The sequence below is a fragment of the Delphinapterus leucas genome, chromosome 17 (assembly GCF_059928025.1).
Source record: "Delphinapterus leucas isolate spDelLeu-1000000601 "Yukka" chromosome 17, BTC_Dleu_Yukka2, whole genome shotgun sequence".
Lineage (NCBI taxonomy): Eukaryota > Metazoa > Chordata > Mammalia > Artiodactyla > Monodontidae > Delphinapterus > Delphinapterus leucas.
Window position 1 is genome coordinate 86,124,503 of NC_143145.1, and position 18,273 is coordinate 86,142,775.

An 18,273-nucleotide genomic window follows, 5' to 3' on the forward strand; every position below is an offset into this window, starting at 1 on the left:
CAAGAAAGGAGTCACTGTCTGCTTTCATTCAGTTTTCAGTACGACGAGACAAGCATGTCGGTAAGCAAGGAGCTCAGAAATCGCTTTCAAAAGGTAAAGGGCACACACAGGACAAACGCAATGCACTCAGAACGCAGCTGCGCCGCTCTCAGCGCGGTCACCAGGCGGACCCCGCGCCCGACTCGGCCGAGACGCTCCCGCTCCGGCGTCGGAAGGGGCAGGGGAGGCAGCGCGGCGCAGACGCGGCGGCTACGCAGGCCCTCCCGGACCCCAGGACGCCGCCGTCGCCCTGCGGCCCAGCAGAGACCCGCGAGCACCAGCTGGACTCGGGCCGCACGGCCGGGCTCACCCGCGCCGGTCGCCCCGCAGCCGCGACCCTCGCCCTCCAGGGAGGCGGCCCCTCCCGCCCCGCCTCCAACGCGGGCTGCGTCCACGCCACAGACGCCCCGGCCGCCCACCAGCCCGGGGCCAGCCACACGCGCCCCGCGGGCGAAGCCGACGTGGGGGGACCGAGGAGACGGCGCGCAGAGACCCACAGCCTACCTTCGAGCCACGAGACTGGCCTCCGCGGGGCATCTCCGTGCGCGCCGCCTCCTCCAGAGCGTGCCACCCCCTCAGGCCGCCGGAAGGCCGCGCGTCCCCGGACCAACTCGGCGCGCCGCGACACACCGCGCTCTGCGATTGGCGGACGCTCGGGCTGAGGGCGGGGATTCTCCGGACGCACCGCCCTCCCAGCCCGCCGCGCCTCACTGCACTCTGCGATTGGCGGACACTCGCGCGGGGGCGTGGTTTCCCTGCTACCCACGCTTCCTGGCACTAATCTACACTGCGGCCGCTGGGAACCTGGCGCCGGCACCAGCTGTAGGTCCGGGTTGTCCTGTGTTGCTCGGCCTGCCTGTAACTGGGCCGGGGTCCGGCAGAGCACGCGCTGGAGTGGCCGCAGCGCCGCCGTAGCCTCCTGGTCAGGGAGCTGCTGAAAAACCCGCGCGGGGTTTTTCAAATAAAGCTCGTGCTTGATGTGCTTTGTCAGGCAAGGACCGGCCTTAATAAAAATAAACGGTAACCCGAAGTGGGCTATGAATTCAGCAAGCGGTGCTTAGGGAATGGTTGCAGCCGTGGATAACCGGAGACAGGGGTGTTATTTCCCCATCTACTTGAGAGCAGGGGCTTAGTATCCAGAGCAGAAGTTTTCAAGTTCAGAGACGCCAGAATCGCTGCTTCTCCCTAATGACGGCCTGGTCCTCGAATGTTCTGGGCAGGAAGAGGGTCAAAGAGGACGCTGGCCTGTCCCTTCTGCCTCCTGGGGGCCCAGATACAGGGCTCGGGGGCTGCTGAACGTTGAGGCCTGGATGCTTCCAGGTGTGCGATGAACCTGCCACAGCACACTGGAGCTGCCCCTTCCGAGATTCAGGAAACGGGGGGACCCACCAAACGGAGCCCATCCCCAGGCTCTGCTGCAAGTCTGCTCGGACAGATCCTGAAGACTGGGGATCCCCATACTGACAGTGTTCTGTGGAATTTCCACTAGACCCCTTTCTACCCTGTTCTGAGCAAATTACTAGTCAATCTATGCTACCATCACCCCACGAGCAGACTGGGACGCTGAGGCTCCGAGAAGCCAGGTAATCCAGCCAGAAGCCCAGATGTGAGGCCACGGAGTGGGGTCTGCACCCGCCGCCCGCCCAGGGGGACTGCCCACTCCTCGCAGCTTCCACACCTGTTCCCTTCACCCCCCTCCCGGGACGAGTTCGCAGAGCCTCCTCTTGGGGGGATTCACTTACCTTCTTCTAACAGGATCCGTCTCACTATCCTGTTTTGGGATCATCCGGAAGGCTTGTCACTGTGAAGCAGGATCAGCCTCACGTCACCAGGGCAGCTTTCCTGGATCACACGCACCACCTGCACATCCACTCCCAGCTCAGACCCAGAAAGGCCCCCTCGGCCCCGAGCCCCATGGCTCTGCCTGGGCTCCCACCTCCTCCTGCCTGGTCCGTCCCTCTCATGTCCCCTGCAGCGTCACCAGGAGCTCCCACCTGCCCCAGACAGGCTGTCTGCTCTGTCCTGGGGAGGCCTCCGTGGTGTCAGGTGGAAGAAACAAGAGGTACCCGTGGGCCTCCCTCACACAGCCCGGTGGCCAGCACCCACCTACTGACCTCATTACCCTGGATGGACGGGTTCAGGGGCCCCGTGGCATCTCCTAGTTCTCATTTCATCCCAGCACTGCCCACAGGGAAGTTGCTAAGCAACTCTGTGCCGGCTGCACAGAGAGGACGCTCATACACATGCCCCCCTCCCAGCACACGGGGCTCTCGTGGCCAGGCCCCTCCCTGGAAATGGAGATCACATGTGAAGGTACCCAGCAGCCCACGGGGCTGTTGTGGTCAGGCCCCTCCCAGGATATGGAGCTCACCTGGGCAGGTACCCAGCAGCCCCTGGGGCCCTCGTGGTCAGGCCCCTCCCCAGGTATGGAGCTCACTTGGGCAGGCACCCAGCAAGGCTGGGCACCCAGGAACTGTGCATGTAGCCCTCATTGCAGAGCACCCCCAGCTCACCTGTTGCTCAGAGCTGACCCTGAGCACCTCAGAGCAGGACCTGAACTAACAAACAGCAGCTCCGACAGGTCTGTGACCCTGGGCTTCACTCTGTGCGGCCTCCTTCCACCGGATCTTCCAGAGGCTTCCACTGCAGCTGGGGCACCAGGCCTCTGTTTTCACCCACCACCCCTCCTCTCCCTGACTCCTGGGTTCCTTTCATTAGGAGAGGGTCTTGAAGTTGTCTCCCACTCATGGACCAGACAAAATGATTAGAAAACAAGCAGGGATGCAGCCCCGTGTGTATCCTGACCCTGAGGACCCAACACCTGTTCCTTGGACCTGGCCAGTGCAGCAAGGCCCATTTTCTACAACTCTGAGCCCCTGAGGGACGAGGATTGGCTGACCTGGGCAGCCTGACCTGGCCAGCCAGCCCTCCCCAGGTGTGCCTGGGTTGAGGTCAATATAAACACCCCTCCAGGCAGCAAGAGCCCCTGCAGCTGTACCTGATGCCATATTCTCTGCCCTGTCAGCAGTTTTGCCGCTGGGATGGTGGGAGGGAGTAGGGCCCACGGCTCTGTGGGTGGCTCGGTGTGAGTGGGGCTCTGCTGGACTTTCCGCAGGAGTTGCCGGGCTGCCACCTGCTAAAGAAGAGGATGTGTCACCCGTAACTGCTGTTGGAATTTCTCCCAGGGCAGAGGTGAGGAAGGAAAAAAGCAGTGGGGGCCGGGACAGGAGGGGTATGTCAGGCAGGGAAATGGAAAGCTTCCAGAAGAACGCCCAGGGCCAGGACCATCCTGGCTGGCCTGCAGACACCAAGTCGGCCGGCGTGCTGTGGCTGGGGTGGTTCCACGGCCCTTCCTGTAGGCTTTCAAGTCCTTGCACACATTCAGGTGTTTTACCTGGGAAGGGTGGGAACAGTTCAGCAGCAGCTGGCCTAGGGCTCAGCTCACGTTTACTCAGAGACTCCTTGGCACGGTCCCCCAGCTTTGCAAAGAGGATGCTCCTTGCGGGGTGGGGGGCTGCTGGCTGCATGGGAGACGATTCCCCACCTCTGACCAACTTCAGAATTGTTTACCACTAGAGCAAGTGCCCTGATAGGGTTTTCATCTGTGTAACTAGTGGGTTCTTAATTAGCAACGTGAACGGTGACATCAGAGGTCCTGAATCAGGAGGGAAATACTTATCCCCAACATGTACAGGCGTAAAAACCTGGGGAGGCCATGTGCAGCCAGCACCCTTAGGGATGGGCTTCCAACTGACCCCTCAACATTCTGGTGTCCAGCCTCTGCTTTATGATTTCTGGGGCCCAAGGCTGACTCTAAGGGTTCTGCAATCCAGCCTCTGTCGGCCTTTAATGAGACCCGCACTCCAGAATCCTACAGAGTAGGGTCTGTGTGACCGTTCTGTGGCTTCTGTAACAAATGACCACAAGCTGGGTGGTTTAAAACAACAGGAATTCATCCTCCCCCAGTCCTGGAGACCAGACATCTGAGATCAAGGTGTTGCAGGACAGAAGTCTCTCCAAAGGCTCCAGGATAGGGTTCTTCCTGCCTTTTCCAGCTTTTGGGGGCTCCAGGCATTCCCAGGCTTGCGGCTGCATCCCTCCCGTCTCTGCCTCTGTCTTCATGTGGCTTCTCCTCTGTGTCTGTGTTTCTCCTCTTTTGTCTCTCATAAGGACTCTCTCAATTGGATTGAGGGCCACCCTAACCCAAGATGACCTCACCTCTAGATCCTTAACTACATATAGAAAGACGCTTTTCCCAGATATGGTCCTGTTCATGTGTTCTGGGGGGGCACATCTTTTGGGGTCAGCATTCAACCCATTACCTGTGTATAAAATAACCCTCATTTTAGGAGATTACCAAGGTCCTGTATAGACTGGCACAGACAGCAGCCATGTGGGTGGGGTCTGGGCAGAGTGAGGACCCTGGAATCACCTGGAAAGGATGAAGTCCTGGCTGCATTAGGTGAGCTCTTCCACCACGGGGCACGTGGAAACAGCCACTCCACTCGGCCCGTTGAAAGGGACCCAGTGCCGAGTCCAGAAATGGTTATATTGGAAAGCTGGCTCTTCTGGGATCTCATCATCAATAGCATCATGTAACCAGTAACTACGGGCTTGGGGGAATCGGTTTCTGGCACGTGATGACAGCACTGTCTCTTTAGGCTCATCCAGCCTAGAATAGGAATGTTTGAAGGAGAAGAGTTTGGGAGATTGTGAAGCTTGGTTGTCAAGGAAACTGAGAAGGTTTGCCAAGGAAATTTCTCCCTTAAACTGAAGGCAGGGCTGGGAGAGCTGAACTCCAGGGATCTTTTAAAGAGGCTGCTCTGAAGCACCATCACCCGAGAGGTGGTCTCAGCGTGAGCTGGGGTTTGAGAAAAGTGTGATGAGATGAAGCCTGACTTTCTGTGACAGCTGGGGAGGGCTTTGTAAAGCACCTTGGCTTTTAAGGTAAAGTTTGTTGCTGGAAGAAAGTGTCTCCCAGAACTGGGCTGGAGTTCAAGGTGTCTCTGTCCCCTTCTTGTGAGATTCCAGGGCAGGTGGGTGTGAGGTCCCAGGCTCTGTCCCCCTTGTTTCTCCTCCCTGCTTCCAGGTGAGGCCTCCAACCAGCAGGGTGGGGTGACCAGGTGGGCATCATGCCCTCCGTCCTAGGATGCAGGCTGGCCAAGGCCCTCACCACGTTCACCCCTTCCCCTTGGTAACACGAGAAACTGCGCCCCAGCTGTAAGGGGTGGGAAGGCTGGGAGGTGCAGGGTAGCTGTGAACAGGAAAAAGGGAAATGGGTTCTGATGGGCAGCTGCGCGGCCCTGTTGTGAGGGTCACCTGGACGGTAGCGCACAGACTCTGGGTCCTGTGAAGCTTCGATGCTTTGTGGTTCTGGAAATCCTATAGGAGACTGTCCACAGCAGGGAAGCTAATGCTCTCAGTGGAGATGGTGAAGCCAAAGATCTGCAGTTCAGACTGAAGGGGCCAATGTACATACAGGACAAAACCATCTCGTGTGATTGGACTTCAGGCATGTTTAACTTGAATGCAGCCATGTTAATGCCTAGCATCTTGTAACTTGTGCCTCCCCTCAGGGACCCCCTCCTCAGTTCCCAGGGTTCCTGTAACTCACGTACAGGGGGATGGAGAGTGGGCTCTGTCCAGTCTGAGCCCTGAGTTACCCTGAGTGTGAGTCTGCTCAGGACCGCCGTAACAAATAGCACAGACAGGGCAGCTTGAATAACAGACCTATCTCCCAGTCCTGGATGCTGAGATCAAGGTGTGTGCACGCTGACTTCTCCTGAGGCCTCTCTCCTTGGTGCTTAGACAGCTGTCTTCTCCCCAGGTCCTCACATGATCTCCCCCTGTGCCTATCTGTGTCCTAATCTCTTCTTGTAGGACATCAATCCTATTGGATTAGGATCCACTCTAGTGACCTCATTTTTATGTTGATCACCTCTTTAAAAATCCCATCTCCAAATACAGCCACATCCTGGGGTCCTGGGGGTTAGGGATTCAGCATGTGAATTTGGGGGGACGTGACTGAGCCTATACCATCCTCCTTAGGAACCAAGTGTGCTTCGGTCCTTCCTTCCCTCAAGTCACACGAGGTGATGTAATGGCTCAAGGAGAGGCCACTCGTGCAGAGTTTGTGTCCCAGCTGGGGAACCCTCCTCTTCTCTCTTTGATGAGGCCATGGCAGTGCCTGCCCCGTCCTGAGGTGAGCAGTTCTGGGGTTTCCTGCTGTGTCTCCTGGCCTGCTGAGGTGCCCATTGTCAGGGAACTCAGTAGCCAGCAGCCTAGTGGGGATGCTGGGGACTCTCAGGGCTTTGGCAGATGTCCTCCCGGCAAATACCCTAGTGAAAGTGGGGAAACATTTGGGGGATTACAGGTGGGAGAGAGTCCGTCTCGTTTATGCTTCAGAAAAACCACGTTGGGGTGGAATGTGAGACGCACCGTGCGGGCAGGGAGCTTTGTCAGGCCTGATGGAGGAACCAGGCACCAGATCGGGCTTGGGCCAGGGCTGTGGGTGTAGAGGGAAATTAGTGTGGGAACTGGCCACAGACTGTTGTCGAAATCTCGGCTTCCCTGTGCACCGAGGCTGAACAGAAATACGGAGATGGGTTTTGGAGGAAGAGAGAGATGGCTTTATTTTTCTGCCAGGCAGAAAGGAAGACACAGCCGGCTAGTGCCTCAAGAACTGGGCACTCCCTCCTTGAGAATCAGGGAAGATTTTATATGTGGGGCTCTCGCAGTCCGGGGTATAGGATAAGGATCAAAGTAGTGAAGGTCTTGCATTCCTCCTTTCCTTTGCATCATTTCAAAACAGTCATAGTTGGCATCAGGCCGCCCGGCAGTCTGTAATTACGTCCGTTTGCCTCTGGTTTATCGGCAGTAACCTCGTTTCTGAAATGCAAAAACCATAGGGGGTTTGTTATGAGGAGCGTATAGAATGTAAGTGCTGGACATAATAAGGTTAGGGAGTGAGAGGCAGGGGATGTAACTCACACAGAGTTAGGGGTGATGGGTGCCGAATGTAAATTACATAGTGTCAGGGAGTGAGGTTAGTCTTGTAAAGTACAAATCTAGTTACTACAAATGAGTGACAAAGTAAAACAAAGAGTGATGAACTCTTTCAGCCCAGGTTATGTTTCTTCTCTAGCCTCTTCGCTGTTCCTTTGTTTTCCTTGTTCTCAGGGGAGGGAAAACTTCATTTCTATTTTTGCTGCAAGAAGACTCTGGAGGAGCAGGTGACAGTCACTGGGGCACAAGGAGGGTGTGAGCCTGGGAGACCCCAGTGTTACCGAACAAAGCTTGGGTCCGCTTGCCCAAGTGCAGTAAAGCCAGTCTGCTGACCCCACGTGTGGTGAAGGAAAGTGCAGCTTTAATTGTAAAAGTGCCAATACAAGGAGGCCAGGTGGCTTGTGCTCTAAAACCCCAAACACCCTGAAGGATTTCAGCAAAGCAATATTAAAGGCCAGGTGAAGGAGGGGGACGCAGGGTATGTGATCAGCTGGTGCACAATTCTCTGGTTGATGGTGAGGTAACAGGCGGTTAACATTATAAATTCTTAGGCACCAGAAGCTCCGGGGCTACCTGTTCATGATCATCAAGTAGTTAATTTCTTCCACTTGGTGGTGGAGGAAGGGTGCATCAGACACTGTTATCCAGGTACTTCAGAGAGGACCTACAGCAGAGGATATGGGGGAGGGGTCTGTCCTGGGAAGGCCCCGTAGGGTCCTGCTTGGTTACACCCGGTGCCTGGGCTCAGCAACCTGGGAAGGTGGGGCTGCTCCTGGGTGTGGGGAGCTGCTGGCCCAGTCCTCTGAGGGGCCTGTTAGCCCCCAAGGGAGACGGGGATGCAGTGGCTGGACAGAGGCATCTGGCCTAGGAGAGGGATCCAGGCTGGAAATGTCACTGGAATCATCGCAGGGAGGGAGAGGAAAGGCCAGTGGGGGCAGGTAGGTCACAGCAGACTACATGCAGGTGACTGCGGTCCTGTTGGAAGCAACTCAGATCCAGAAAGGAGTGGCCATCAGGGGCTCAGCTCCATTCTCCTGTTCCTTTGTAAAACCACTGTGTCAGTTCGAGACACCGCCAGGAGACGTCTGGGCCCAGTGTTGCCATGGCTTCATCAAAGGGCCCAGGGGGAACAGAGAACCACTGCAGGCCCCACCCATGTCCGCACTGGGAATGAACCCCATCAGGGCTACTGGGCTCACAGACTTGAGGGAACCTCTGTCTTCAGGACTGGTCTTCCTCCTTCCTTTCACCTGCTGGTCAGAGGCCCAGGAACCCCCAACCTGGCTCCACCCCCAGGGCCTGGATTCAGAGGCCCAGGAACCCCCATCCTGGCTCCACCCCCAGGGCCTGGATTCTGGGACAGCTTAGGGGTAAGCAAGACCCTCATGCCCCTTTATCTGCCTGGGGGTGAGAATGTCTTAAACGCTGCAATTGACTGATTATGGAGGGCTGAGTGTTTCCAGCAGGTATGGGTGGAAAGATGGGGCATGAAGTTCTTATGTCTGCAGGGTCTTGCCAGCATGAAGATCTGTGTGTTTTCCCCGGCCAGTCAACATCCTCCCAGGAAGCCCAGATCCAGGATTACGAGGGCAGAGGCTCTCCCCTTGCTTATCTGTAACCTCCCACTCCCACAGCAAGGCTGTGGCTGGCTCCCTGGCTCCCACCATCCGCCATTTATCTGTGCATTGCTCCTTTCCAGGTTACATGTGCAGAGGTTTCAGAATTGTTAGCTACTACACCCTGGAAAGAACTTCGTAGAATAAAGCCCACTGTTTATATATGGTCCCTTTTGCCTTCAGTCTACAGATTCCATTCATTTCCAAAGGTAACTTAGGTCAGCACCTTTTATCCCATCCCCTACAGTGAGTTGTTTCCATATATTTCTAATACAGTTAGATTCTGTGACATTATGTATTCCATCCTGCAACACTCCTACATCCTAAATAACTAAATTTGAATAGATGATGATTGGCCCCTTGGGCTATGCACATCTGTGGGCTTAGACAAATGCATAGTGACGGGCATCCACCCTAGAGTATCACATGGACTACTTCAAACCCCCACCCCATGATCTGCTTATCATCTACGTAGCTTTGCCTTTCCCGGAATGTCATCAATGGCGTCATGCTGTGTGCAGCCTCCGCAGACTGGAGTCTTTCACTTAGCAGTGTATACTGAAGATTTATCCATGTCTTTCCATAGGTTGGTGGTGCATTCTCTTCTGCTGAGTAGTATTCCACTGCATGTGTATGGGAGGAAGAACAATTTTCCCTCTACTTTTCTAGGTTCTTGGTTGAGGCCACCCCTGCCCCTGTAATAAAAGACAGATTACCAGGAGAAAAGCCGAAGTTTAATAACATGTATACCTTCTGAATACAGGGGGGATACCACGGGAAACTGAGTCAGGCCCTGAAATGACCAAAACCATCCCTTTAAATACCGTCTTCAGCTAAAAACAGAAGAAAGATGCTGGGGACGGGGGGAAGGCCAGTTAAGGCAGGTTATCATGCACAGCACAGTAAACAAGGGTATGCCTGTTTGCACGTTTAAGTCAGGACTTCCCCATTGGAAAGAGTTACTTAAGATTATTCTTCTATTTTTGGTGCAAAGAGGGCCATACCCTCATAAATGGAGATTTCTCTGTTGTAAATGTCCTTCATAAAACGGCAATCTCAGTTTTCTGAGATTTTTTTAAAATTTTATTATTTTATTTTTGGCTGCATTGGGTCTTCGTTGCTGCGTGCAGGCTTTTCTCTGGTTGTGGCGAGCAGGGGCTACTCTTCATTGCGGTGCGCGGGCTTCTCATTGTGGTGGCTTTTCTTGTCGCGGAGCACAGGCTGTAGGCGTGCGGGCTTCAGTAGTTGTGGCGCATGGGCTCAGTAGTTGTGGCTCGTGGGCTCTAGAGCACAGGCTCAGTGGTTGTGGCTCACAGGCTTAGTTGCTCTGCAGCATGTGGGATCTTCCTAGACCAGGGCTCGAACCTGTGTCCCCTGAATCGGCAGGTGGACTCTTAACCACTGAGCCACCAGGGAAGCCCTTTTTCTCGAACCTGTGTCCCCTGAATCGGCAGGCGGACTCTTAACAACTGAGTCACCAGGGGAGTCCTTTTTTGTTTTTTGTTTTTTTTTTAAAGCAGACCAATAATCCTTATGCCAGAGAGACATATTTTGGGGTGGCATATTCTACTGCATTCATCTTTTGAAGGGTATCCTGATTTCTTCAAGTTTTTAGCCATTATGGAAGTGCTGCTGTGCATAATTGCATCCTTGTTTGCATTTGGACATAGATTTTCAAAGCAGTTGCCTAAATACTGGAAGTTGGATCCCAACATGAGACTTGTTTAGCTTTGGAAAATCTGCCAAATTGTCTTACAAAGTGGCCGCACATGCATCCCCCCAGCTATGAGGGAGCGTTCCTTTTGCTCCTCACCCTCTAGCAATTGGTATTGTCATAGTTTTGGAGCTTAGCAGTCCTAATAGGTGTGCTGTGATAGCTCATGATTTTAATTTGCAATTCCCTAATGGTATATGATGTTGAGCTTGTTTCTGTATGACTTTTACTATCTGTATATCTTTTTCGGCGGAATGTCTGTTTAGATCATGCTGTTCATGTTCATGCTGAGAGGAGCCCTGTCTCCTCAGGACCTGCTGGGGCTTTGGCTTCTAGAACACGCTGGGCTGAGTCCACGCTGATGGCCAGGCTTCGGGACAAGCCGGGGTCGAGTCCACACTAACAGAAGCCGGGTCTCCTCAGAACCCGCTGGGGCTTCAGCTTTGGGACACTGTGGGGTCCAGTTCATGCTGACAGGAGCCTGGTCTCCTCAGGACCTGCCGGGAGGTGATGCCGCTGAGGGAGAAGGTGAGGAAAAGTGGGCAGAAGGTTCCTGTGTGTGGCTGACCGCTGAGGGTGTCTGTCTTCAGAGGACCCAGGAGAGGAAGGGCTTGATGTGGAAAACTGGGCTTTTGACCCCTTTTGTGTGTGGTGTAGACAGAGTGCAGTGTTCTTTGGCATGTGGCGTCTGGTTTTCCCAGCACCATTTATTGAGGGGACTGTCCTTGTCCTGGTGTATGTTCTTGGCTCCTTCCTTGTGAATTAACTGACCACATACCTGTGGGTTGATCCCTGGGTTCTCTGCTCTGTTCCTCTGGTCTGTGTGCCTGTTTCTGTGCCAATTCCACACTTGTTTTGGGGACTGTAGCCTTGTAATCTAGTGTGAAATCAGGGAGGGAGACGCCTCCAGCCCGTTCTCCTTCCTCAGGGTCGCTTTGGCTCTTCTGGGTCCTTTGTGGTTCCACACACAACTTAAGATTATTTGTTCTGTTTCTATGGAAAATGTCATTGGACTTTTGGTAAGGATTGCGTTGAATGTGTACATTAATTTGGCTAGAATGCATATTTTTTTAAGTTAAAAAAAATTTTGGCCCACACCATGTAGCATGCAGGATGCGGGATCTTAGTTCCCCAACCAGGGATCGAACCCACGCCCCCTGCAGTGGGAGCGCAGAGTCCCAACCCCTGGACGGCCAGGGAAGACCCGCCTTAGAATGCATATTTTCACAGTATTCATTTTTATTTTTGCGGTACGCGGGCCTCTCACTGTTGTGGCCTCTCTCGTTGTGGAGCACAGGCTCCGGACGCGCAGGCTCAGCGGCCATGGCTCACGGGCCCAGCCGCTCCACAGCATGTGGGATCTTCCTGGACCGAGGCACGGACCCGTGTCCCCTGCATCGGCAGGCGGACTCTCAACCACTGCACCACCAGGGAAGCCCGGGATTTTTTTTTTTAATTCTTTTTCTGATGGTTCATTATCAGTGTATAGAATCACAAATGATTTTTGTGCATTGATTTTTTTTTTGTATCCTGCAGCTTTACTGAATTCATTTTTTAGTTGTAACAGTTTTTTGGTGGTTGAATGTGGAAAACTAGAATTCAGAAATCCCACTGTTTCATCTACATCCAGGTCATCCACAGCACCCAAGACATAGTGGCTCCCAATATAATCTTCCTATGGTGCCTCTTGTAGTATGTGGACTCCTACAAGGGTGATTAGCATCACCACTGTGGGTGAACTGGATCTGCGTAGGGCTTGGCCTCTATAACAGAGTTTGATGTCTGTATTTCTGGCTTGGTATGACATGGTTGTTTTGATAAGTACTTTATTTTCTAGTAAATTTCAAGTGTATAAAAAACTTTAAATAGCAGTATAAAGTTTTCCACATTCACAAAATATTCCAATGTGTTTTACCCTGTGAGAGTGGGAGGGCCACTCTCCCAGGGAACCAGCACATAACCCCACAATGAGGAATAATTATGGTTTCCACATTATAATCCTATCCACAGACCTGCTTCAACTTTCACCAGCTGCCCCAGCTTTGTGGAAATGTATTTTTCCATTCGAATCCAGTTTCCTCTTCTTGGAACCATCACTGGGGCTTTTCCTCACTTTATAAACCTTGCTGGATTGAAAGTGTACAAGATGAGCATGATCTGGGTGGTTTTCTGTATGGCTTCTTTCACTTGGGACGTTTTCACTGTTTATCCGCCTTGTAACATTGATCATTATTTCATTCATTTTTTCCATTGGGATTAAAAACACGTAACATTTGCCATTTAAACCATTTTTTAAAAACTTTTTAAAAAATTATTTTATTTTCTATTTTTTGACTGTGTCGGGTCTTTGTTGCTGCACGCAGGCTTTCTCTAGTTGCGGCGAGCGGGACTACTCTTTGTTGCCGTGTGCAGGCTTCTCATTGCGGTGGCTTCTCTTGTTACGGAGCACAGGCTCTAGGCGCATGGGTTTCAGTAGTTGTGGCATGAGGGCTCAGTAGCTGTGGCTCGCGGGCTTAGTTGCTCTGCGGTATGCAGGATCTTCCAGGACCAGCGCTTGAACCCGTGTCCCCTGCAATTGGCAGGCGGATTCTTAACCACTGTGCCACGAGGGAAGCCCCATTTAAACCATTTGTAAGTATGCAGTTCTATGGCCTTAAGTACATTCACATTGTTGTAAAAATATCCTCACCATCCACCTCCAGAACTTTATTTTCCCCATGTGAAACCGTAGCCATTAAACACTAACTCCCCTCAACCCCTGGCAACCTTATTCTACTTTGTCTTTGGATTTGACTTATCTGCATACCTCATACTAGTGGAATCATAGAACGTTTGTCCTTTTCGTGTCTGGCTGGTTTCACTTAGCATAATGACTTCAAGGTTCATCCACATTGTAGCATGTGTGAGAATTACCTTAGTTTTAAAGGTTGAATCATATTCCATTGCGTATATACTACACTGTACTTATCCATTCATCTGTTGAAGGATGTGTTGTGTTGCTTCCACCTTTTGGCTATTGTGAATAATGTTGCTATGAATATGGGGTACAAATGTCTGTTCCAGTCCTTTCTAATATTTTGGGTGTACACCCTGGAGCAGAATCAAGGGATCATACATTTTCCATGTTTCTGAGGAGCCACCATACAGTTTTCCACAGCGGCTGTATAATTTTACTTTATTCCTTTATATGACAGAATAATGCAGCTTATGGATCTACCGTACTTTGCTTATCCGTTTACCTGCTGATGGACATTTAAATCTTTCCTACCCTGGGCTATTGTGAACAGTGCTGCTATGAATCGCTGGTGTACAAGTTTTTGTTTGAACGCCTGTTTTCCACTTTTTTGGTATATATCTAGGAGTGGAGCTGTTGAACCACATGGTAATGATATTTTATATTTTTGAGTAAATGCTAAAGGTTTGTACACATAGACTGCACCATTGTACATCTCCACAAGTAACTTTTAAGGGTTCCAATTTCTCTACATTGTTGCCAACATTTGTTATTTTTATTTATGTATTTTAAAATTTATTTTAAAATTTGTTTTCATTCTAGTGTGTGTGAAGGGGCATCACACTGTGGCCTTAATTTGCATTTTCATCATGACTCCTGACGTTTGACATCTTTTCATGTCCTTGTTGACCGTTTGTATGTCTTGCCTGGAGAGCAGTCCATGCAAGCCATTGTGTCTGTTTCAAAAATTTCATTGTTTGTCTTTCTGTTGATGAGTTGTAAAAGTCCTGGGTATATTCTAGGTAAAGAGTCTTAGCAGATATATAATGTGCCAATATTGTCTTCCATTCTGTGGGCTGTCTTTTTACTTTCTGGATAGCCTCTTTTGATGCACAAAGGTTTGTAATTTTGAGGAAATCCAATTTATTTTTTTCTTTCATTTCTTATGCTTTACTGTCAAATCTAAGAAACCATTGCTAAATTCGTGGTCGGGAAGATGTAATTCCTTGGTTTATTTGAGAGTTCATTCAGTCATCCCTCGGCACCCACTAGGCCAGGCTTTAGGCCTGGGGCTGAGTCAGTGTGAGGGTTCAGGGGTCACGGTTTAGGGTTATGGGTCATCGTTGGAGAGTCATGGTAGAGGGTTGTGGTTAAAGGGTCAGGGATTAGAGTTTAGGGGTCAGTGGCGAGGGTCTAGGTGTCTGGGGCTAGGGTTGTTAGGGGGTTACAGTTAGAGGTTAGGGTTCTTAGGGTAAAGGTTAGAGTTAGGTTTAAGCACAATTGGCCCTCATTGCCCTCCCCTCTCCTTCTCTGTGAAGCCTCCAGAATGGATAGGACTTGCCCAGGGTCAAACAGGAGTCAGGGAGCTGAGGTGAATAACTGTTTTTCTGGCCTCCCTTCCCCCAGTCCTGGGCTCTGAGAGAAGAATGAAATGTCTGTTCTTGTCTCGGACTGTTTCTTATCCACCTCAACCTCTGTCAGGGATTGGGGAGGGTGTCAGAAGTCATGCATGGTTTCCTTCTGCCCTCCTACCTGGGAAGGGTGATGCTGGCCCTACTCTGCCTGGGCAGCCCCAGGTTCCAGCACAGCCCAGACTGGAGGGCACTCAGTGGACATGTGTGGATTTATACCAGACTGGGTGCAGTGACCTGCCAGCCCCCAGATGCTGCCTTCTTGAGGGCTGCTGGGGCCCTCCTGGCACTGGAGGCATCCTTTGTCCCATCTGAGTGGGCATGAATAGATGATCAAGTCTCAGGCAGGACAGCCCTTGACCTCTGACTATCCAGGCAGGCATCTGTGGTCCTCTGGCTCAGTCCAGCCTGGGCATTGTCAGGCCCTCATGTACAGTTATGGAGCTGACCATGATGCTGGCAATTCAAGAGCTACCTGGGCAGTGTAGACATTCCTTTGAGAAGTTTCAACTACCAACATGCATGTGGCTGAGAAAAAGGCCTCCCGCTCACAGCCTCATAGGCTGCCAAGAGAGGTAATAATCCTCTAAACATTGGAGTGTGGCCCTGACACAACACCCATACAGCAGACCATGGCCCTGCAATCCTTTGCTCTTTCAGTCGTTAGAAACTTTTGACATGCATATTCATTAAGAATCAAAGATATGGGAGCAACTGGACCTCCCAGTGGGAGGTTTACACTGACACTGCCATTGTCTTGGAGACCCATATGCATCCATGTGGCCTCTGGAAAGCCTGCCAATTATGGGTTCCATGGCATGGAATAATTCTCGAGCCTCCCGTTACTTCATTGCACAAGAGTTTCCTTACCACCCTAGCATTTGGTTTCTTCCTTTTAGTAAAGGAGAGAGAAGAAACTGGAAAAGGAGCAGTATTGTTTTTCAGGGATGGGCAATTAATATGGCCAGGGAGATGGCATAACTCAAGGGCTCCCACCTCTCAGGGGCAGGAATGAGGTGTGTGTGTCTTCTGACGGCACATGGGCTGTTCTGGGCCAGCCTCTGAGATGTGAGGACCTGATGCCCAAGGAAAGAGACTTGAGTTTACCACCACCAATGATCCTGACTTCTCAGCAAGTGAAAGAACTTCTTGCAGTCTTGGGAGGGACAGTAAGAGCGCTGGATGAGTCGCTGCAGCCCCTGACCCTAAGTGAACCCCTTTCTTCCTTTTGTGTCAGATTCTGTGCTGTGCAGTGAGCTGTCATTGACTTAGAATCTGTTGCTTTCTCCCAGCCAGCGTCTGTTCTCAGGCCCAAGTGCCTCAGTTTTCCTTTGGGAATTACATCTCACCTGCTTCCAGTCCAAACAGTTGCAGAAGGATGACCCCATGTTCCACCCAGCTCGAAGATGGGTTTATAACCCACATCTAGCCAGTCCCATTTTCCATCTTCTGGTGATGGGTCAAGGATGAGAAGGCAACCCAAGCCAGACCAAAGGCATTTAAAACCATGCCTTTCTTGGAATCTAAGAAAAGGAGAAACTCTTTCTCGGAAAATGGATGGTGAGTGGTTGTCAGCCTAGAACTGCTGTTGTTCCAAGGGCAGTGAGAGAGCCTGTGCCTGTGAATGGGGTCCCCCAAAGGCACTGAGCGGGACAAAAGTTTGCAGAGAAGCAAGGTCACACTGAGACAGTGTGAGCCCCTGGACCTGCCAGGTCCAAACCCATTCTTCAACTTGCCACTTGCAAGTATTAATGTATTTCTACCCTTACAATAAATACTAATTTATTTTGCTTTCATAAGTGTGTCCAGTCGCTGGGAAAAGAAAAAGCCCTGGTTGATCCATCTGAGTCAGTAATCCCTGACCCTTCCTCAGGTGTCCTCACTGGGTAGGCGTGGCTGGGGTAGGTGAAGACACTGGGCGGGGTCATAAGCTAGGGGAGCTGGCAAACAGCTCTGTCCCTGCTCCTTCCCTGTCCCAGGAGAGGGAAAGCCTGGAACAGTGATAGGATAACCAGTAGGGGAAGAGGTTCCTCAGTGGTTAATTGGCCTTTTTGTGTTTTCCTTACTTTAGGGTCCATTTTGGTAATGTGTTTTTACAAAGAAATCCCCCTTCTCCTCTAGATTTCCAGTTTGTTACAGTAGGTTTCTCTTATTTGACGTTTAATTTTTCCTAATTTTCTACAGAACCATGACAAATAATGAACAAATACTGATACTTTACTATTAACTGAAGTCCCTATTCACGTTCCCTTTGTTATACCTTTCCTTGTTCCAGGATCTCAGAGGACATGGGGTCATCATGTGTGTTTAGTCTCTTCTGGGCTGTGACAGTTGCTCAGACTCTCCTTGTTTCCATGACCTTGACAGCGTGTAGGAGGGCTGCTCAGGTATTGTATAGACTGCCGGGCGCTGGGATTTGCTTGGTGGTTTTGTCGTGGTTAGACTTGGCTTTGAAAAAGCAGACCACAGAGGTGAAGTGCTTCCTCTTCACTATATATCAAGAGGACGGGCTCTTAAGGGAACTTCTCCCTTATATTCTTAATTTTGGTCACCCAGCTCAGGTAACGTTTGCCAGGTTTTCCCACAGTGAGGTTAATTTTTTCCCATGTCCATCCTGTGTGTCTTATGTAGGAGGAAGTCATAATGCAGAAGCCACACTTGAGGAGAGAGGGGTTAGCTTCACATCCTTGTTGGACAGCTGAGTGGCTATATACATTGTTTAGAAGCTTTCTGCATAGGAGATTTCTATTTAACACCATTCTTCAAAAACTATGTAATTTATTTTTACCAGTTTGGACACATGAATAATTATTGTAAACTTTTGTTTATAATCCAGCTCTACATTATTAGACTGCTTAGTTAATTCTTGCTTTGGCTGTTGAGAGCTTTTTCCATTTGCTCTTGTTTTCATTTTACATAATTTTCCTTTTGTGGGTTTTAAAAAATTTTGGTACTTCTTTACTTTCTGATATTTTAAGATTATCCTGCTTCATATATTTACTGTCTCAGTCCTAGCATCAGCCCTTTCTTCAAAGAGCCCTTGTTTCTTTTATTAGAGAATGGTATTAAAAACTTACATGTGGGAGCTAAATATGCTCAGCTGACAGTACATAGAAATATGTGCATGTATCCCAGCCTATGCATATACACATAATTATAAAGATTTCCATGTGGAACTATGTGTAGGCTAAAGAGAGTTTATACTGATATCTCCAACCGGATCTGTTATGACATGGATATTGTAACCTTCTCCCTTTGTTTGACTGTAACATTCAACTCCAGTGGTAAGAAACCTGGCTTCCACCATTTGTCATTTATTAAATTCAGTGCCTGTTCCATTTGATGACTGATATAGTAGTTTCAGTACTGTTAGCTACTACCCCTCATGGGAAAGAATATAGAGTCCACTGTGTATGTATGGCACATTTTGTCTTTGGCCTACAGATTCTGTACATTTCCAAAGTTAACTTAGGTCAGCCCATTTGTCTCACTACCAACAGTGAGTTTTTTCATACATTTCTGAATCAGTTAGAT

General features: G+C 50.7%; 1 protein-coding gene across 8 annotated transcripts in view; it reads right to left on the minus strand.

Moving 5' to 3' along the window:
* Window positions 1-654, minus strand: part of SPIDR (scaffold protein involved in DNA repair) — a 393,663-nt gene extending 393,009 nt beyond the window's left edge. For 6 of the 8 annotated variants that reach the window (XR_016388576.1, XR_016388575.1, XR_016388574.1 and 3 more), the window contains exon 1: window positions 544-654. Coding sequence is in view for 4 of the 8 variants with exons in the window: in XM_022556901.3 (XP_022412609.1) it covers window positions 544-576 (33 nt within the window). In the remaining 4 variants the exon portion in view is untranslated. The remainder of the gene's footprint in view (window positions 1-543) is intronic. The other 2 variants (XM_089899189.1, XM_022556905.2) reach the window with 1 other exon arrangement.
* Between the last annotated feature and the right edge of the window lie 17,619 nt (window positions 655-18,273).